We start from the raw sequence: 22,629 nt of genomic DNA on the forward strand, positions 1-22,629 counted from the left end.
ATGTACCGAGTACTGAAAATCCTGCCATCTGCAGCAGTTTCAGAATCTAAATACTTACCTAAAAGAAGATCAATTCTGCCTTAAAGAAAAAATGCTAACCTTGTCAAAAGGGAATATTTAGAGGGGATCATCATCTCCCATTTTCCTACCACTATTATCTATTATAATTAAGGAGGTGAAAACACAATTTCTATCCTTTAACAATCAGCCTACTTAGTAAACCTTAAAGAAAAAAAAAAAAACCAACAGAATATTCAAGTAACTTCATTTTGGAGCTATTTATATAAATTTTTAATAAAATAAAGAATACATTGCTACAATAGTACCTTTCACCTTTTGCACTATGGCCAGTAATATTGCACATCCATACTTATGAAATATTTTGCATTATTTTGTATTTAATTTCTTGTGTTCTACAAAACAAAAAACAGGAAGAATGTTTACACACAAACACACAAAACATCTGTCCAACCATCCATCTGGCTGAATTAACTGCCATGGACAAATAAAATATTGTTTAAAAATATTTCATAAATGCAAGACAATACCTGTATTTAATGAGTAAAAGCCTTTATTATGAAGTTTAAGTCTAATAGAAAAACTTAAATTGAAAAATAACAGTGTATGCTGTAAGCAAATAAAACCCACTACATATGTAGGAAACATTCAATGATTACATTATTAGTATTTTAAAAATTGAGAAGTAACTGTATGAATACATAATCCAATTAAAATCAGAATTCATTTCCTTTACATTTATAATGTTCTATATAAAAGTATATACATGCCAGATAAAATCTTTTAAAAAATTGGGAATTACTATAAAGAAAGAAGTAATTTAATAAATTTTTTTGCATACATCTGTGCCTAGGTGTATACAGAGGAATATACAAGTTAATTTAAACAAAATATATAGGCAACAAAACAGATACCCTCAATAGCTGAGATATACTTAGTCTCTCAAAGGTCACGTGTAGGAGAAAAAAAAGGCAGGCAAAATATTAAGAGTCAACATTATTTAATCTGATTAAATATCCTCACAATTGAAAAAAATTTTTAATGCATGAAAATTTATAGCTCAATTTTAGAAGCTTACAAATTCTTATAGTATGCACTACAACAAATAAAAAGACCCACTTTAAATAAACTGTCCTTTTAATAAAATAAATTTTTAGTATCTAAATTAAACGAGTTCATATGGATAAAATACAAAATGAAAATGAATTGAGAAGTCACTTGGAATAAAAATTACGTACAGTGCCTTATAAATCCTTAATGTGTGTGCTGTCTGGTGTGTTAAAATCTTGCAGGCAGTATCATTAATGGTTTATTTTAGTGTGTTTTTGTGTACTAAAGTGACAAGGTTAGCATTTTTTCCCTTGAATAGACAGCTGAAAATGATTTTTCACAGAACTATCTTTAAGTACTTCATACCCCCAAATCATTCATATTTAGACCTATAAAAATAATCCTTAAAAAACCCCCGAGTAATCTGGTCTAGATTATTTCAAGAACAAAGGGGGCAAAAGCCTACTTTAATGAGTCTGCATTGGACCATTCAGTTTTACTAACCATATAGTTATGTATAAAACTGCAAAGCTAAATGTTAATGCTCATGAATAGTGCACAGAAGCTCTGAAAGCACGGTTCTCAGAACAATGTAACTGCAAACAAATTCAAACAGTATTTTCTACACAATAAGTGTACAGTGCAATAACCTCTGAACAAGTATGAGACTATAAGTTTACCAAAACTCGAGGAATTCAAGTTGGGAAATGGCATCAATGTATAGATAAAAATGAACTATATGTTAACATTTGTACACAGTTGAGAAAAAAGTGCAAACTGACAATTCTACTGAAATTCTTTGCAAAGTGATACAAATACAGTAATAAATTCTGATGAGATACTCTAATGAAATAAGATGTTCCAGTGGAAATAAAGATATTCTGAACCTCTGCATTTGCTATACTGATATAACAAATATCAATTTAAAATGACTGCTTATCTAACTTTCTAGATTCCAATTCTTTCAAATAAGATTAACATTTTTTATAATTATCTGAGGTTATAAGCCAAAAACATAATCACTGGTAATTCCGAAATATATTTTTAAAGAACCTGATAGAGTGGTTATAAGGTTTGTCACTGGCCACCAACCTTTACCTTACATCCAAATTCGTAGGGGAAAAAATCCTATTAATATTCAACATCTGTAAAAATTACATTAAAAATAATTCTAGTGGTAACAAAATAATCTCTATGACACTAAATGAAAGAACTAATTCTCAAAATCCAAATCTATGTGGACCACTTGACTCATTCCATGGGTAAGCTAAGAGAGGTTCATATAAATTACATAATTTGCCCAAGGTTTCCTTATTGGTAAATGATTGTATTTCACTCTTTTGACCTTTAGATTGTCCCTTCCAGTTTTAAAGCTTCAGTGAATCAATCGACAATTAATAAATACAAAAAGCCTTAAAAACAATTTGTAATACGATAAGGGCTACTGACCTTTCAGAAATTTGTATTTCAAACTTACTTACTTCATTAAGTATATAGGTCAAATTGATTCAATTTATTTCTAAACCAAAAGTGTTTAACAGTTTAAGGCACTCATTATTAAGCACATAATTGACATTCAATTTACTGATCAATAGCTGATGAAAGCAGCTACAGTTTATAAAGTTACAGCATAATTTGAAAATGTGAGATATGAGTAAATATGCAATAAATCTCAGATATTAGGGAGAATTTTCTACAGAAAACCAAAGTTCATGGCTTTGTCTAACATGCATAGCAGTAAATGACTCCAGAACTAGATTGGTCAAACCAACTGTCTATCTTTATGGCAGTGTAAAGACCTAAAACTAGTTATTTTAATTCAGAATCATATATACTTATCAGTGATGACAGAAACAGAGTTCCTGGAAACATTTCTATAGTAAGCATGTACACATAGCCAGTGTCTACATTTCAGGTGCTGTCTAGTGTGAATTATGTAGAATAATAAACAATTTTAAAAAATACACATAGTAACTGAATTATCAATAATAATACATCGTTCACAAAAATTTCAGCATTTGAGCACAGGACAAAATGAATACTTTACCAAGAATTGCCGACACATTTCAGACAGAAGCCAAAACATGTAGCAAAAAGGGAAAAGGCACTAACAGAAATTGAGGAGAGAAGAGTAAATTACAGCTCCATAACTTATTTATAGTGTAATTATGGTTGGATTCTTAAAACTGTTAACAATGATCACTAAACATTCAGTGGACTACACAAGGCAATATAAATATATTACTTGTACCCTAGCATGTAAACTCCTAACTACAAAAATGTCAACTGATGACAGATTTTACATATACCTAATTTGGTTTATATCGATAAATGTAAAAATCATCTAATCAATGAAAAGCACATTAATCATCAACTTTTCACTACAAACTTATAATTCAATATTAAGCCTCTAGGTTTCAGACAGTTTGTTGTTTTTTAATATTATACATTCATACCTGCCATTGCAGCTGAAATCATATGTACTTGGGTAGAATCAGGATCAAATACATCATTCAACTTTTCCTTGCAGTTTGAATAAGCAGCAAAGTATATTGCTCTAAAATAGAGATTTAGATTTATCAATAAGCATGTTCTTAATGCATAAGACTTACATATAAATTGATCTTCATAATTTTAGAATGGAGAAATTTAAAAACCATAAACAAAGTCCTAGCCACATTCTCATGTAACATTAGATTTACACTTTTCATAAATACTCTGAAGTACTTTCTGTATTGACTCATTAAAATAAGACAGTATCAAATGTAAAGTTCCTACCATTCATCCTCAAACAGACCTCCTTCCAATACTCTGACAGCCACTTAACTCACTAAAACTTGGTATCCAAGAAGATAAAAAGAAAAAATGAAATTTAAAAAAAAGAAAATAAAAACAAAATAACAACTAATTTAAACAAAAAGTATTTAAGATTTTGATGTTTAGAAACTAAATGAATGAATAAGGCTGTAAGGCTGGTGCAATGTTAAGGCTAAATATAGTTATTGAAGATAAGTAGATATGGTATGAGCACTTAACATATATTTTTTTCCATGGGGAGAAGAGGGTGAAGCAGATCCAACTGATTAAAGTATATGCTAAACAATTAAGATACTGTGGTATATTCTAATTATACTACACACACAGTAATTCACATTATCCTTAAACAGACAAAACAATTCCAACAAAAGAAATCAGACCCATCAGGTCAGAATATGTTTTCCAATGTTTGTAAACACTGAGTGAAATTTAATTATTTCCCTCATTGTTTTAACTTACTGACTACGATTTTATGCATCCCCACTACCACCTCTATGTTAACTTCCCATGCTTTGAATTACTTGCTTGCTGTATGAAATATCCTGTTATTTCCCCAACAATCCTGATTACTCATCCAATAAGAAACAGAGTGACAAATACAAATGAGAATTTCACTGTTGTACCTTTTTTAATGTACTTAAGAAAAAAGGAAAATTAATATAACTTAAAATGAAACATTCTACTTTATGGGAAAGAAAAACATAAGATACACTTGATGCCAAGTTGGGAAGAGGAATAAACAATGCATTTCTAGAAATTGGTAAGAAAAAAAGAAATCCTAATGAGAAAATGGCCATGCAATATATATAGGCAATTCACAGGAGAGACATACAAATGACAAATTACAAGAAAGTATGACTGCACCAAAAATTAAATAAATCATATTAAAACAGTGAAAAATCCCTTTTAGTCCATTTGGTAAGTATTTAAAAAAGACAGACAGTAGCCAGCATTGGTAAGGCAATGTATGGATAAGGGATAAAAATCCAGTATGCTTTTTGTTTTTTTTTTTTTGAGACGGAGTCTCACTCTTTCGCCCAGGCCGGAGTGCATTGGCCCTATATTGGCTCACTGCAAGCTCCGCCTCCCGGGTTCACGCCATTCTCCTGCCTCTGCCTCCCGAGTAGCTAGGACTACAGGTGTCCGCCACCACACCTGACTAATTTTTTTGTATTTTTAGTAGAGATGGGGTTTCACTGTGTTAGCCAGGATGGTCTCGATCTCCTGACCTTGTGATCCACCACGCCTGGTCAATATTCACTAGTCTTAAATATGCATATGCGCTTTTATCCAGAAATTCTAATTTTAGGTAACCATCCTAAAAAAATGTACTTCGCAAAGTATTCAAAGATAAAGGTTGAGGTATGTTTACTGAACCATTGTTTATACGATGAAAATCTAAAAATAATCTAAATGTATAATAAGGAAATGTTTATTAATGCTGGAATACTATACAATTTTAAAAAAATCACCCCACATATTATCATGGGAAAACTTCAGTTAAATTAGGTTAAACATTTAGTATGACTCAGTTTATGTAAAGCACAATAAATATTAAGAATACATGTTTTTATGTATATGATAACTGAGAAAAATTACTGGAAGAATATACATGAACTGTCTATTATCTACGAGAAGTGTGTTTGGGAAGGTACACAGGATGAGAGATGATGTGTTTAGGGTAGAAAATTTATGCTATACTTTTTCTGTTGTTTGTTTTACGAGATAGAGTCTTGCTATGTTGCCCAGGCTGGTTTTGAATTCCTGGTCTCAAGTGATCCTCCCACCTCAGCCTACCAAGAAGATGGATTATAGGCATGAGCCACTCCATTTGGTGTTTTTTTCTTTTAACTTTTTTTATAATTAGGATGCAATTTTGGATATTTTCTTAAAGAGAGAAAAGAACCCATAAAAAGTTGAAACCTCATAAATAACAAGATATGGATCTGGTACATGGTTTGATACAGAAAGCATTTTCACTCTAAATATGAACTTTGTACAGTGTTCTATCGTGGAAGAGGTTAACAATCTAAGATGCAATGGTGTCAGAGAAAAATGACGAAGTTACGTTTTCATGTCCTTTTGGCTTCCTAATAGGGAATGCAACCATTCTATCTGTTTGGTTTGCCCCATAAGCCAAACAATGACTTAGTTTTAAGAGTTCCAGATCTTCCGCTTTCTTACTGCTAGTTCCTTTGGTTGTTCCTTTAGTTATTAGTTCCTTTGCTTGTTCTCTGTCTTTTGACTTTGTATAAAAACTGCTTTACAATGATCTTACTATGTGGTCCTTTGCACCTACACATGGTGCCATGCCCATCCTTTTAGATGGTTACTGATAGGTTTGTTACACCGCAGTTCTTTATCCTTATCACCTTGACATCTCTTCAGCATCTTCCTTGAATAGCTTCCTTTTTACTATGGTAAAGGCCATGTACACCACTTACTGCCCTTCAACGATACACAAATTCTCAGGTTTTTAGACTTTTTGTCTCTTTCTTCAACTCTGTTCTAAGCCCTGACATCCTTCCTAGTCCTTTGGTTCTATTTTCTATCTTGTTTCTTTGAAGTTTAATTTCTATGTGGAAAGTGAGAAAGGAAAACTAACTTCAGGTGGAGCGCAGAGCAGGATAGCTATGAAAAGCAGAAAAATTCGAGATATCCTAAATGCCTTTCGGCCCAAGGAAAATATTTGTTTAAAAGAATACTTACCTTTCTTAGAGTCAAAATTTTTCAAGATCCAAGAGCTGGTTTAGTTAAACTCACAAATCTACCAAACACTTATCTCAAAATATCAGGAGTATTTCGCAGCCTTAGCCCTGTGTAGATTTTCAATTCTGCACCCCCAAATTCTTCCAACTCCTATGGTCAGATGAGAGGATAAGCTTCTCCCCAGAAGACTCAATACACTGCCACTAGATATGAGAGTATTTCCAGATTTATCTTGCAAATATTACTAATTTTCTATCTCCTAGTCTATGCAATATAAAGATATATAATATATTCATTATTTTCAACTTTGATTACAACATCTCCCCCCAAAAAATCTCAGGTCCATTTATAGAATTTTAACATTTAAAACTCTTATCCATAAATACAGTGTTCCTTAAACTTCAAGCTATAATATGTGATACTTTATTATTTTCCCCCAGTATAAGACTATCAATAATTTAATGCAAATACTATACCTTCTCCTTTACATTATGAAACATAGCCTTTGTATGCATATTACTACTGTTAATTTCTAACAGCACTGAAATACTGTTAGTCTTCAAAATATCCAGTACCATTTCCTACCACCAAACATTACTTTATTATATAAATTTGTTCTGGCTAGAATCTGAAATTCTTAAAAAGAAAATTAAGTATTTTAACTTCCCATAAACATTGAATACCACATTTATAAATTTAACTGTATCTATAAATGATTAAATCCAGGTGTGCTGAAACAAAAGAGATTGCCATAATTTGGTTAACTTTAAACAATTTTTTTTTTTACCTGGAAGGGGCTACCCCCACTAAATTGGGGCCTAATCCTCTAAACAAGGAACGAGGCCCTTCTTTTTCCAATATCACCCTGAAAGAGAGAAAAAAAATTCTATTAGAAATATCTTTCAAAGTCTGGTACTTTATTTATTACTTTGTATACAGAGTCTAAATCCAGTGTATTTGTGTTATGCTTCTCTGGTGAGTTTTCCTTACTTATTAAAAACTTGTGGCCAGGCATGGTGGCTCATGCCTGTTATTTCAGCACTTTGGACACTGAGGCAGGCAGATTCCTTGAGGTCAGGAGTTCAAGACCAGCCTGGGCAACATGGTGAAACCTCGTTGCTAATAAAAATACAGAAATTAGCTGGGCATGGTGGTGCATGCCTGTAATCACAGCTACTCAGGAGGCTGAGGTAGGAGAATCACTTGAACTTGGAAGGCGGAGGTTGCAGTGAGCCAAGATTGCACCGCTGCACTCCAGCCTGGAGACGGAACGAAACTCCGTCTCCAAAAAAAAAAAAAAAAAAGAAAAAGAAAACACGCACACACACAAAACACTGTTTTTTCACGACACAGCATAAATTGTTGAAGACTGATACTAGATTTACTAGTAATGATTAAAAAATCTGTTCAGATTCTTTCCTGAAAGATTAAGACACAATGATAAAGAGTTGTACGTTATTTTCATATGATCATGCTACTCTTATCTTCGATTTCCTTAATTTTACTATCTTTACCAGCAAATTGGAAGCTTAATAACTACCCGCCAATTAGAAATGTAGTTCCTTCCTAGTTTTCAGGTCTTTTACTCAACATTGGACAATACTTCTTAGTACTACAGTATTATCTCATCCCCATTCCATTGAAATGCTGTAGCAGAATCTATCACCCTAATGTCCTTTAAGGTACCAGAATGGTTGGCCTGTTATTTCTCCTGCCACTCAGTTAACCGTTGCTATACTGAGTATTTAACTGTATAATTAGCTGTTTATAACTAGAAAAAGTAAGTAGATAGAAAAAAGAAGGCGAGGCCCCTGACATTGGGAAATTTGCTGTTCTGTTTTGGTAAAAAGAATTATAATAAAACAAATAACAGACCATATTAACAAGCAAATACTATACAACCTAGATACATATATGCCCAGCAGAGAAAGGAACAGAGCCATGTGTAAGTCACAGAAGGCTTTCTTGGAGTAATGAAGTTTTGGCAGTGAGAAGGAACAGAAACTGAAGAGTAGGTATTTTAATTCAGAGTTAACAGACTAGGCCAAGTAGTTCTCAAACATCTATCTGCTTAAGAGGCATCTTTTTAAAGGTAGTTGGGTCTAATGGTTAATTTAAGGCCTGAACTGAGTGGCCAGACTTCTCAGATATGAAGCCCAATATTGGTAACGGATAACTCTACGACCCTGAAATAAGTTTTCTCTCATACTCAGTTTCATCAGCAGTAAATAAAAAAAACCAGTAGCCCTTTACTGGTTACTGTGAGGATTAAGTAAATTAATATATAAAGAGCTTAAAAGAGGGCCTGAAAAACTGAGGAACTAAAACACAGCCCAGAAGGATTACTAAAGTTCCTGTGAAGGGAAGGCAAAACCACTGAAAAAGAGAATTAAGAAGTATTATCACAGAGGTCAAAAGAAGAATTTTAAGGAGAGGCAATCTGTGGTAGTAAATATCAAAATCATGATATTAAAATACTTTTCCTATTACAAATCAGATAGAAGTATTTATCTATAACTATAGCATCTTTTTTCTGGGACAGAGTCTCACTGTATCACCCAGACTGGAATACAGTGGCGCGATCTCGGCTCACTGCAACCTCCGCCTCCCTGGTTCAAGTGATTCTCCTGCCTCAGCCTCCTGAGTAGCTGGGATTACAAGTGCGCACCACCACACCTGGCTAATTTTGTATTTTTAGTACAGACGGGGTTTCACCATGTTGGCCAGGCTGGTCTCAAACTCCTGACCTCAGATGATCCACCCACCTCGGCCTCCCAAAGTGCTGGGATTATGGGCGTGAGCCACCACGCCCGGCCCAATTATGGCATTTTAATTCAAAACTGTTATCAATTTTCTTCTACCTATTCATGTACTTATGTAAACAAGTTTGAAAAAAGAAAAGGCTGATGAAACCTTTTAGTACCAAAGGTAAATACACAGAATGAGTTTATTTGCTATTACAAAATAAACACTACTGAACTAAGTTCAAACAGTGAGCTGATAAGGCAGACACAAAGGCATTCCATTATTTACAAGTATAAACATGCAAAACCTAATTTTAATAGTTTTGAAATTTCAAATCTAATTGCAACATAATGAAGTACGGCAGACTGTAAAAATAAATCTTTGCCAAACCATCAGGAAATGTTAAACAAATCCTGAATAGCATTAGAACTCTGCTGTCTCAGTTGTACTTAGGTTACATAAAAATCACAGATTGTCATTAACTGGATGTACTTACTTGTGAGAGTACTTGGAACATTAAAAATACACACGAAAGGAGTTAGCATTAAACATTATCACATTTCAAAAGTAAATGAATAATCCAAAATTAAATACTTATAATAGCTTTAGAAAAAACTCCACTGGATAAATGTAGAAATATTCTAAATACACATGATTTGGAAGTAAAATTACACTTTATCTTATCTATCTAACTGTTCTTCTCCATTAGGGATTATCATTCCTTATGAGTACAATTCAGAGTAACTTCTGTAAATAGGTTTATAAAGAATCATTTTCAATGTGGCAGAATATAAGTAAAGAAACATCTGGAAATCACTAATGCCAACAAACTAAAAAAGACTCCTGAATACTATGCTCTCACTTTAGGCAATGAAGAGGTCCGGGAGACACTACTCGGTTGACACTGGCTCCAGCCATGGTGTTCAGCTGAACTTCAGAAATATAAAGCGTCACAGAAGATGACTGCAGTCGTGTTTTTACAACTTCCAGTGGACATGTCAGAATAGCTCCCACTGTACCACCACATCTAAAAAAAAAAAAAAACAAAAAACAAAAAACACAAAGAACACAGTTTATCCACTTAATTCATAAGTTAGTACATATGCCCAGAGCTGTAATCCACATGGGTACCTGGAGCTTTGCCAACATACTAAAATTTATAATTTTTAATGTTAGATGACTAAACAAATTTTTAAGAGATTCCATTATCTGATTTCATACAAACATCTTCAGTAACTAAAATGAACACAGCTTAGTAACTATCTGGCAAGAATAACTGCTAAACACTTCAACTGATAGGTGCTGTTACTAAAATTGTACTGGTAAGTCACATAATGGCTTTAAATACTGTCCTAAGGTGTGATTTAGTACTCATGTATATATAACTTGTAGCTCTGTTAAAATCTAGGCCATTCTTTGAAGTATATCCTATCTTTCAAACTCCTGTCCTTTCAAACTGAAGAAATGGTCTTCTTAGCAATAAAGAAGAACTCACTGATAGTTAACCATACATAGTTCTCTTATTTTAAATACCCAAATATTCAGAAGTATTTCACCTACAAAAAAATACAGCATTTGAGGGCTGGGCGCATGGCTCACACATGTAACCCCGGAGCTTTGGGAGGAGGCAGGAGGATGGTTTGAGGCCAGTTTGACATGAGCCTGGGCAACATAGCCAGACACCACTTTACAAAAAATTTGTTACAAAAATTAGCCAGGTGTGGTGGGGCATGCGTGTAGTCCTAGCTACTCAGGAGGCTGAGGTGGGAAAATTGCGTGAGCATAGGAGTTCAGGGCTACAGTGAATATGATCAGGCCACTGCACTCTAGCCTGGGCAACAGAGTGAGACCCTGTCTCAAAAAAGAAAAAAATTGGCATTTGAGTCTCACAATTAGTATCTGTCAGGTCTACATGTGGAAAACTGTACAATGTAGGTAGGCTTGTTAGCAGAATCCAACTTAAATAAAAGGACTGCTCACCAGAACAATAATAACAAAAGCTCCGAATGACATTAAACTGTTTAAAAGGTATGTAAGATATAGGCTGAGTAATTATTATTTTATTATTTTAAAATACAAGAGTAGAAAATAATTTCCTCTTAAAACATTACTAGCTACCAAGTGAAGCCTTTAGAACTGCTTTCTAACCAAAAGGGAAAATCACTCAGAAAAGCTCTTAGTGTGGTGAAAGAGAAAAGCTAGTTGAGTCACGTTAACATGAACCTTCAAAATGGGCATTAAAAGAAGAAAAAGAAAAGCAACCCATGCAATAATACACTAAACAATTCTACCTCCAGAATAAAAAAAAAAAACACATATATATATAAAGGAAAGCAGGCATGGCAATATTAATATCACTACAAATAGAATGTAAAAGAAATTTTAAAAGATAAAAATGTCATATTGATGTATTAGTATATGCCACCAAGAAAAGAAGATAAAACCAAACTGTATGCAACTAGAGTGAAAAACTTATGCAACAAAGCTATTAAGAAATAAAGAACATTATATGTAAAATAAAAAACATGACCCTTACCTCACACTACATTTTAAAATTAACTCAAAATGGATCATAGACCTAAGTTTAAAATGACGAAACTATAAAACATCTAGGAAAAAACATCTGGAAAAAAATCTTTTAACTTTGCGTTAGGCACAGACTTCTTATATGGACATCAACAGAAGCACAAATCATTAAAGAAAAAAACTGAAAAACTGGACCTTACCAAAATTAAAAACTTCTGTTCTGAAAGAAACTGCTAACACAATGAAAGAAACTGAGAATAAAATGAAAGCCATAGACTGAGAACAAATATTTGCAAATCATTAACTGCAAAAGTGCTTATAATCAGGAATAAAATCAAGTAATTCAGTAAGAGATTTAACAGATAGTGACATATAGATGCAAATAAACACATAGAATTCTGCAAATCATTTGTCATCAGGGAAATGCAAAGTAGATCCATTATAAGATATCACTGCCCATCTATTAAATGGCTAGAATTAAAAAGACTGACCAACAGCCAGCCGCTGAACAACTGGAAATCTCTTACACTGCTGGTGGGAATTAAAAATGGTACAGGCATTTTAGAAAGCAGTTTGTCAGTTTCTTACAGAGTTAAACGTAAAACTGCCACACAACCCTATCTCACTTGTAGGTACTGACCCAAGAGAAATGAACAGACATGTCCACAAAAAGACTTGTTCATGAATGTTTATAATAGCTGTACTTATTCATAGCTAAAAACTGGGAACAACCCAAATGTCCATCAACTAGTGGAAGCAAACTGTGGTACACCTATATAATAGAATACTATTCTGCAGTAAAAAGCCACCACCTGGATAAATCTCAAAAGCATTATGCTAACTGAAAAAGCTAAGCACAAAAGTCTTTTATTTTTGACATTAAAAAAATTATCCCCCTCGTTAAGCAAACATTTTTATGATATTCTAGAAAAGGCAAAATGAGAAGAACAGAAATGAGATCAGTGGTTTCCAAGGAGTAGAGGAGAGGGAAGAAAGTGACTGCAAGGGGTATGGGGGACTTCTTGGAATAACAAAAAATGTTCAATATCCTTTTTTTTTTTTCTTTTGGGATAGTGTCTTGCTCTGTCACCAAGGCTGGAGTGCAGTGGCACGATCATAGCTCACTGTAGCCTTGAACTCCTGGGTTCAAACAATCCTCCTGCTTCAGCCTCCCTAGCAGTTGGGACTACAGGCACATGCCACCATGCGCAGCTAATTTTTTTTATTTTTTGTTGAGACAGGGTCTTGCTATGTTGCACAAACTGGTCTTGAACTCCTAGCCTCAAGCAATCCTCCCACTTCAGGCTTCCAAAGTACTGGGATTATAAGCATGAACCACTAGGCCCAGCCAATATCCTGACTATAGTAGTGTTTAAATGACTTTATAAATCTGCCAGAAGTCAATAAACTGTATACATTTAACAAAGGGTAGATTTTACTGTATGTAAACGATACCCTGACAAACCTGATTTGAAAAATATGTGAAAACCAGTAGGAATTCTTAATATATGAACTACCTGGGGCTCAATATATTTATATTATGTGAAACATTCAATCATAAATAAGCTTAATACTTCAAAAAAATTCCACTCATAGCTTTAAATAGGCCGTTAAAAAAATTTAACCCCCCCCCCCCAAAAAATGTCGAAACCACAATTACATGGTCAGATTTCAACAGAATTAGACAAAAAGTAGTAGGATTATAGCAAATCTGAAAGAAAATTAAGTAGAACTTAGAAACCTCAATACTCAATAAACAAGGAAAAGATATTTTCAAACAGCCATGAAATAGTCTTAAAACCTCATTATATATGAGGCCACAAGGAGAATCTTAAATAGAAGCCATAAATTTACTTATGATAAGAGTTGAGAGCTAAGTGGTAAAAGCCATGAGTCATCATCACACAGTATACTTGGAGTATATGCAATGTAGAACTCAGAAGAACCGATGGGTTAGTCCATACCATATTCACACTACAACAGTGATCTATTTATGGCAAATCATAATAATTCAATTTGTCTTGGCCCGATTTCTTTTTAGCAGTTTAGTGTACTTACTTTGTAAATTTATTGAACATAAAACCCACAAACAGGCCCAAAATCTATAATAAACATGTACATGTTTTGATTTTATATTCTGTAAAACCTAAGAAAGAGTATTCTTGAATATGAATAACTTCTAAAAAATGTATTCAATGAACATGAATTACTTCTATAATTAAAATGAAAACAAACAAAAAGCAACGTGAGCACATAAAGCCATGATTCCTACCCAGTCATTCCTGGTTCCAAAAAAATAAATATTATACAACGAAAACAAAACAATGGTAAAAACAATACCTATGCCTCACACGCTTGTAAAGATGATATAATCCACATAAAGCATTTTGTAAAGTGGCACATAAAAAGTGCTCAATAAATACTAGCTATGTAGTTATGTGTCTCCATTACTGATAATAGTAACTATGAAATTTTGTAATAGAAGTCTTATGAATATTTTGTGGCCAGACCTACAGACAAGGTAAATACTATGATATTTAAAAAACACTTCAGCAAGTAAAACACATGAGAATCTAAACTGGCCAGGCATGGTGGCTGATGCCTGACCAGGCTGAGGTGGTAGGATCACTTGAGTCCAGGAGTTTGAAACCAGCCTAAGCAACACAGTGAGACTCTGTCTCTGAAAAGAAGAAAGAAAGAGGCCGGGCATGGTGGCTCACTCCTGTAATCCTAGCACTTTGGGAGGCTAAGGCAGGTGGATCACCTGAGGTCAGGATCACCTGAGACCAGCCTGGCAAACATGATAAAAGCCCGTCTGTACTGATAATACAAAAAATTAGCTGGGCATGGTGGTGCATGCCTGTAATCCCAGCTACTCCAGAGGCTGAGGCAGTAGAATCGCTTCAACCCAGGAGGCAGACGTTGCAGTGAGCCGAGATTGTGCCACTGCACTCCAGCCTGGGCAACAAGAGTGAAACTCCATCTCAAAAAAAAAAAAAAAAAAAAAAAAAAAAAAGGGAGAAAGAAGAAAACAGCCAGGTGCAGTGGCACAATGCCTGTAATCCCAGCTACTTGGGAGGTCAAGGTAAGAGAATCGCTTAAACCTGGGAGGTCAAGGCTTTAGTGAGCTGTGACTGCACTATCACACTCCAGCCTAGGCCACAGAGTGAGACCCTGTCTCAAAACAATGACAACAACAACAACAAAAAACAAAATTAAAAAACAACAAAAAAATAAGGCCAGGCGTGGTGGCTCACACCTGTAAACCTAGCACTTTGGGAGGCCAAGGAAGCCGGATCACTTGAGGTCGGGAGTTCAAGATCAGCCTGGCCAACATGGTGAAACACTACCTCTACTGAAAATACACACACCCACAAAATTAGCCAGGTGTGGTGGTGCACGCTTGTAATCCTAGCTACTCGGGAGTCTGAGGTGGGAGGACTGTTTGAACCTGGGAGGCGGAGGTTGCAGTGAGCTGAGATTGCGCCAGTGCACACCCCAGCCTGGGTGACAGAGCGAGACTCCATCTCAAAAAATAAATAAATAAGTAAATCGTACAGAGGTGGGGGTGGCATAAGTGGGTATATGCACAAGCACTTAGGTTGTCCTGAAGCAGTTTTACATTATAGAATGCAATAGACGTGTAGTATAGGGGTGACACTCTGGTATTTCTCTTGCTGCAATTTAAAAATAATTATGCACACTGAAATCAGAATTGATGTAGAGAACAAAACTAATGCTTCAATAAAGTTGGGATGAACTACATTAGATTCATCTTTTCTCCATGTCAAAAATCTCACTGTCTAAAGGAATATGACAGAAGAACAGAGAGCCCCAGAGAAATCGGCAGCTGCAAGTTTTCAACCAATGAGGCAAATGGGAAAGACAACTTAGAAAAGAGGAAGAAAGGCTTGCAGAGGGAAATACCAAAAAGCAGCAGAGTTTTTCCCTGCAGAATCCCTAGGAGGCCTAATGATTAAGGGCACCAAGTATTCAAGAAGGAATTAAGGCAAATAACTGAAAACAGAAGGACTGGCTGCTGTCGCAGGCTGTATGACAAAGGTAGGATGCCCAGTGTCGCTCTATGCCTTACACACACACACACACACACACACACACACACACACACACGCTGGATAAAACTATATTCCTAGGCAGAAAGCTGATTCTCTGAAGAACACAAACTCAACATTTCTGAGCTTAGGTTTAGCAGGAACAAAGGATGCAAAAACAATCCACACCAAGATGCACTACTGCAATCTTTCAAGGACTTCAACTTCCAGAAAGAAAAAAGGTCACATAATAGAGGAAAAGTGACCAGATTAGCATCACACTTCTCGACAACTGCAGATTACTTATCCTAAAATTCTATACCAAACCAAACTATACATCTGGGACAAAGAAGTATTCAAGAAATTGCCTACTGTATACCCTTTTCTTACACAGCTAACTAAAAAATGTATTCCACAAATTAAGACAGTAAACTAAAAGAAGATGGTGGTGGGGAGGGAATGAAATGTAGGAACAGAATAACCCAAGAGAGAGAAAGACGTCCCAAGATGATAGTGAAATGGCAAATCTGAAAAAAAATCAATCAAGATAGGATTAGGATGACAGAATTCAGTGGGACAAAAGTCTCCAGGAAAAAAGACTGACAGATGAACTCAGCTGACCGTATGAAAACAAATGTTCAAGTATGAGTACTCACATAACTAAGCAGAAGTTTTTTAATGGAGGCAATTATTAACTTCGGGGCAGTTGGGGGTGGGGCGGGGGCGGGGAGGAATGAAGTTATTCAAGAAAGGAAAGGTCAACATAATAGACAACTTAAACTTAGCTCTGCAGTTAACAATATTTGTATTGTCACAATAAGGTAAGCACTGACTTTTGGTTTTTAACAAAAACTGTATCAAATTATATATTGAGAGGATGTAAAGAAAGAGGAAACAAGAGAGTGGTACAATATAACTAAATCCTCATCTACCAGAACAGAGAGATAATGTATAATGTATTAATTTGAAAACCAAGAAAAAGCAATAGAGAAAAAAATGGTGGAGTAGAAGCAGGCACTCATTACTGGTCTTAACTTCCCTCTGATCCAGTGATGTGGATGACATCAGTTGCAAGGTGTGGCCAATGTAATTTGCTATTAAATAACATAGTTCAAGGTTGGATGCTTTACTATTTTTAAAAAGTTACAATTCAAAGTTATTTCTATAAAACAGTCACTGGTTTGTTCTGTGTGTTTTCTTGATTGGCAAAGAATTCCAAAGACAGAATAGCCAAGTCTGTAACAGAAGGGCGTAAGTTCATTACTTTGTAACATCAAAAATTCAGAAAGGAGAGTTCCTTGGTTATGAATCTAATAACACTGTTAAATGTCACTATACCCCATCACTATACCCCTGGTATACCCAGATTAGAAATAACTACATGTTCTTTATGTTCGTAGTGAAACTACCTGGATTGACACTCATTTAAAGTTTTATAGGCAAATGTCTTATATCTTAAAAGATATAAGAAGGCCAAGATCGCTTGGTGAGTCAAATAATCACATAGCTATGTATTGATCTTATAGAATAAAATTGTTTAATATGGTTATTACTAAAGAATTTTATAAGACATTTAAAACTATTTTATTTTCACGATGTTTGCCAAATTGTACAGTAAGTTTATCAAGTCATCTCGGTAATTTACCGGAATGTGGACACATCTCTAGCCTATGGTAATACTGCAGATGCTAATAAAGCCAAACTTTTTAGAGTTTAACTGTCTAAAAACTTTCAAATGTTGCTTCTACTTAGTGCATATAATGAAGATAAAAATTCTAGCATGCCAGGGGGTCTAGCTACCTTAAGGGCCTTTATGGGCCTCTTGAGTAAAGGAGTGGCAAAAAGATAGAGTGTTTTTTTGTTTGTTTTTGAAGCTAGGCACAGTGTAACCAAAACTGGTTAAAAAAACAAAACAAATAAAACAACCCTGTGCAAACAGGTTTTCTAAGAAAGAGCAAGGCCTCTGTTGGGAGCCTCAAAGTGCTCTCCCACACTAGTTATTGAAGCATGGGAATCAAAAGTTGAGGGTGGGGAGATGGGAGAGAAAGGAGAAAGAGAAATTGTTCACTAAGTGAATATGAATAGCAGATGAATTTCAGCCATCATACCCAGTCATGAATCCCTAAGACAGGTACATAGACCTAAAACCCTATCGACTAGATAGTCCTAAGCTGCTGAACCACTAGAGCTGGCTCCCCTAGCTTTAAAAGGACTGGAAAAAATCCAAAGCACTGTTAGATATATGTCCTCAATATTAACCTCCTGAGCATGTATGGATCAGGAAACTTGTTTTTAACAGGCAAGGTAACAGACAGATGAACAAAATATTTTCTGATGAGGTCCACAATATTTGTATGTGCATATTATTTAAAAAGGTCCTTCAGAATTCATTTTGTTAATTTTAAGCAGTGTTTAGCTTTATAAAGCAAGATGAATAGGATAAAATATTTTATTTTTCTGCCTGCAGTGATACTCTACTTAAGGCATTAGTTACATTAATAAATATCAATCACTGGCCGGGCACGGTGGCTCACGCCTGTAATCCCAGCACTTTGGGAGGCCAAGGTGGGCGGATCATGAAGTCAGGAGATGGAGACCAACCTGGCTAATGCAGTGAAACCCCATCTCTACTAAAAATTGTTAAAAAAAAAAAAAAATATCAATCACTAAAGATGAAGTTTCTTTAAAATGCTAGCCAAACTTAAGGAGTTTTTCAATCTTAAAACATGTAGACTGGGCTGGGCGCTGTAGCTCAGGCCTGTAATCCCAGCACTTTGGGAGGCCGAGGTGGGTGGATCGCCTGAGGTCAGGAGTTCAAGACCAGCCTGACCAACATGGTGAAACCCTGTCTCTACTAAAAATACAAAAAATTACCTGGGCGTGGTGGCGGGCACCTGTAATCCCAGCTACTTGGGAGGCTGAGGCAAGAGAATTGCTTGAACCTGGGAGGCGGAGATTGCAGTGAGCCGAGATCATGCCATTGCACTCCAGCATAGGCAACAGGAGTGAAACTCCGTCTCAAAAAATAATATTAAAAAAAAAAACAAACATGTAGACTGTCCCTGAAATTCTATGCAAATCATTGAGGACGTCTTACCAAAAATTGTTTCTCTGGTAGTACATTTGTATAATAATTTCCTCTGAAGCTTTATTGTTTAGACAAGAAGCAATACAAGTTTTTGAAATGGTGATGGACATCTATATACCTGACAGACTAACTTATGAAAAGTCAGCAATGCATGGTTCAGAATAAAACAGCATTTTTTTTTAAGTATGGGAAGTGTTTCTGATGCAGGAAAAAATTAACAGGTTATTCTTATTTTGGATGATAAAGCAAAATCAAGACTAGTAATACTGAAAATTTTAGCCAACTTAGATAAACATGGAAGCAAGCCGTATCATACAACCCAAGATGCAGTTGTACAGTCTTTACTATTTAGAGTGTTTTTTAGTTTTCGTAAAGCTAGGCACAGTGTAACCAAGACTGGTTTAAACAAACAAAAACTAAAATCTCTGTGCAAATAGGTCTTGTAAGAAAGAAAAAGGCCTTTGTTGGGACCCTCAAAGTGCTTACTATTTTAAGGAAAAATAATAAGATACGAGACTGAGAAATAAAAAAAAAATCCATTATAGGAACAAAATAGGCTGAGGGAATGTGGCAGGTTTAGTAAAAGTCAATTTCCCCCTTTCGTTGCTACCCTTTACAGCAAACCTTCAAACTGTCTATTTGTTGTCTCTAATTTCTCTCCTACTCCAACCAGACTTTTACTCCCCTGCCCTGGAAATTACTAAAAGTCACCAAAGGTCCTCAATTAAATTCAGTGGTTAACAGCTTTCAGACATCTTAAATGACAGTAACATTTGATAGTTGATCACTTACTCCTTTCCAGATCTTGTATATTTGCTCCATTTGGATTTTAGGATACCATATTTTTTTGGTCACTATGAAGTCTACTTGGCTGGTTCCTCCTCTTCTCCTCATTCCTCTTCTCTTGATCTCTTTTATTGAAGTCCCCAGAGGGTAGTTCGTGGTCCCTTCTTCTCTATATTGACTCCCTTAGTGATCTCAACTAGGCTCACGGCACCACTTACGTTCCAATGACTACTAAATATATATCCCTAGTCCAATCCTCTTTCCTGGACTCCATGCTAGTATGTCCAATCACTTAAACAATCAGCTTTTTGACCTCTCTACTTCTCAAACTTACCATGTCTAAAATGGAGCTTCTGATCTCCCCTCACCCCAACTCTGTTCCATCTGCAATCTTGCCCATCTCAGTTGACAGCAATTCCACCCTTCCAGGTGCCCAAACTAAAAACCCTGGAGTTATTCTTCGCTCTTCTACACTGCATTCAATATGTCAAAAATCTTATTATCTTTACCTTCAAAATCTAACTAGAATTCAACCACTTCTCACAATGTCCATTGCTTCCAACCTAGTCTGAATCACCATTATCAGTCAAGTGGATTATTGAAATAGCCCAATCAACTCCCTACTTCTGCCCCTGTCCCATGCATAGTCTAGCAGAGACCAATTAGCCTTTAAAAATTCTATGATGACTCCTCCCATTTCAATAGAAAAGGTCAAAGTCCTTTAAAGGCCTAAGAAGGCTCTATCATTCTGGCCATACCTGCCTCATTATCTCACTCTTACCGGGGTTAGGGTCTTACTGGGGCTAGTTCCTTTTGTATAGCTAATTCTCTCCCTTCCAAGTCTTTACTCAAATGTCATCTTCTCAATAAGATTCATCATCATTCTATTTAGTACTAGAGTGCACTCCCACCACAGTCCTTTAAGGTGCACCATTTTTTTCCCCATAGCACTTAACACCTTCTAGTTAATAACAATTACTAGACAAGACAGTCCCTTTTTAGATAATTGTCGATATTCTTCAATACTATATTAAAACCGGACAAGTAGTAGGTTCTTAAAGGTTAGTTGCAATGTAGAATCTGAACTATACCAGTAAACTTTTTGTACTGTTATATTAAAATCCACTGGTCTATTTTAAAATCTGAATGACTCTTTTACCCATGGCTGACTCCATGACATCATATATATATTGGTCATTTGAAAAATACTGGTACACTGGGTTTGCAGGTCTTCCAAAACATTTTAAAAGTATTAAAAAAATGTACATTTACTATCACCATCTCATCAGAAACATCCTTAGGTATTGCAAGGCTGGGGGAGAGGGGTCAATTCAAAAATTCGAATTTCTGTTTGAAAACTGGAATTTTATCATCGGTAACAAATGCTATCAGTGGTTTTCCTTAAAAAGGCTTACTTCCTTCAGTTTTTGAGAAAATGTCTAGTCTGAGTAGTCAGTCTATTAATCGTTAAGAATGGGTCTCCATGAAAAAAAGAAGCTAGTGTAGCCTACAATTTTAACAACGCAGAACCACACTTCGGCATGCAGTTACTTCATGCCTATTTCCCATTTTGTCACACAAAATATTAAATATAGAGGTATTCAAAGGTTGTGATTTAATAAAATTAGTATTTTTTACTCCTTCAAGAGCATTCTTAGGTTAAACTGGCTTTTTTTTTTTTTTAATTGCAAGTACCTGGAGGTGAATACGATGACCATAGTCTGATGCCACTGCCTTGATGCATGCTAAGGCATCAGCAGTTTTACCCATCATTGCTCTTGCACCATCAGGACAAATGTCAACAAATTTGCGCCAATAACGTATTTTTATGAAAATAGTTTTAAACTCAGACCACAAGAAGGGTCTCCAGAAGGAGAATCCCTGATCCACAATGTTGTGCTACACTAATCCATTTGCAGAAAAATGGTAGCTGCTGTGCTACAGTAATTTACAGAAAAATGGTTTGAGAATATTCTCCAACAGGTTAAGAAACTTCCCTTAGTTTTGTAGTCTATTAGTAAGAACAGAATGCATTTTTAGAAGGAAAAAAAGGGGAGGAGGATGTCTGAATGTTTGTCTCCTCCGGAATTAATAAGATGAAATCCTACTCACATCCCAAGGTGATAGTATTAGGAGGTAGACACTTTCAAGGTGATTAGGTCATGAGATTGCAGCCCTGACGTCTGGGATTAGTACCTTTATGAGACACCAGAGATCGTGGCTAGCCTCTCCTACTACGTGAGGATACAGCAAGACAGTGTCTTCTATGAGGAAGTAGACCATCATCAAAGAACCTGTTATTGCTTTACTTTTGAACTTTCCAGCCTTCCGGACTGTTAGAAATATTTGTTATTTATAAGCCACCAGTTTTTGGTATTTTGTAATAGCAGCTTAAACAGAGCAAGACAGAGGAAAAGGAGAGGTAGTAAAAATTAAGGAAATGAGACTAATAAAAATATGGTCAGAGTGAAGCGGAAATAAATCACATTAATTATACTTTTAAGTATTCTACTTCTGCCCTGATCTTCAAGCAAACAGGTGAAATAATTTAACAAATATCATTCATTATACCCAAATGGGAGTTTCCTACTGAATAAATAATAATGATTGAGCAAATGAATGAGCTCCAGGATATAAAAATAGACAGTTCTTAGATCATCTTTGATTTTACTCACTACATATATTAAATTATCTGTCATAGGAGCTACAAAGAAAAAACTTCATCCACTTAAAGTCTTAAGGTATATAGCTCCTATTTGAGACAATATCTCCCTCAAATAGAAAAAAATGAGCTGCCTCTGTAGATATATGCAGCTGATACAATAACTAGACAATGTA

General features: G+C 35.3%; 1 protein-coding gene across 3 annotated transcripts in view; it reads right to left on the reverse strand.

Moving 5' to 3' along the window:
* The window catches only part of SLC25A36 (solute carrier family 25 member 36), a 38,591-nt gene that overhangs the window by 13,226 nt on the left and 2,736 nt on the right, over positions 1 to 22,629 (reverse strand). For all 3 annotated transcript variants that reach the window (XR_004031274.1, XM_030816737.1, XM_003265313.3), the window contains exons 2-4: positions 10,202 to 10,366; positions 7,382 to 7,459; positions 3,525 to 3,625 (exon numbers count right to left, since the gene is read on the reverse strand). Coding sequence is in view for 2 of the 3 variants with exons in the window: in XM_030816737.1 (XP_030672597.1) it covers positions 3,525 to 3,625; positions 7,382 to 7,459; positions 10,202 to 10,366 (344 nt within the window). In the remaining variant the exon portion in view is untranslated. The remainder of the gene's footprint in view (positions 1 to 3,524; positions 3,626 to 7,381; positions 7,460 to 10,201; positions 10,367 to 22,629) is intronic.

The sequence above is a fragment of the Nomascus leucogenys genome, chromosome 8, assembly GCF_006542625.1.
Source record: "Nomascus leucogenys isolate Asia chromosome 8, Asia_NLE_v1, whole genome shotgun sequence".
NCBI classification, from domain to species: domain Eukaryota; kingdom Metazoa; phylum Chordata; class Mammalia; order Primates; family Hylobatidae; genus Nomascus; species Nomascus leucogenys.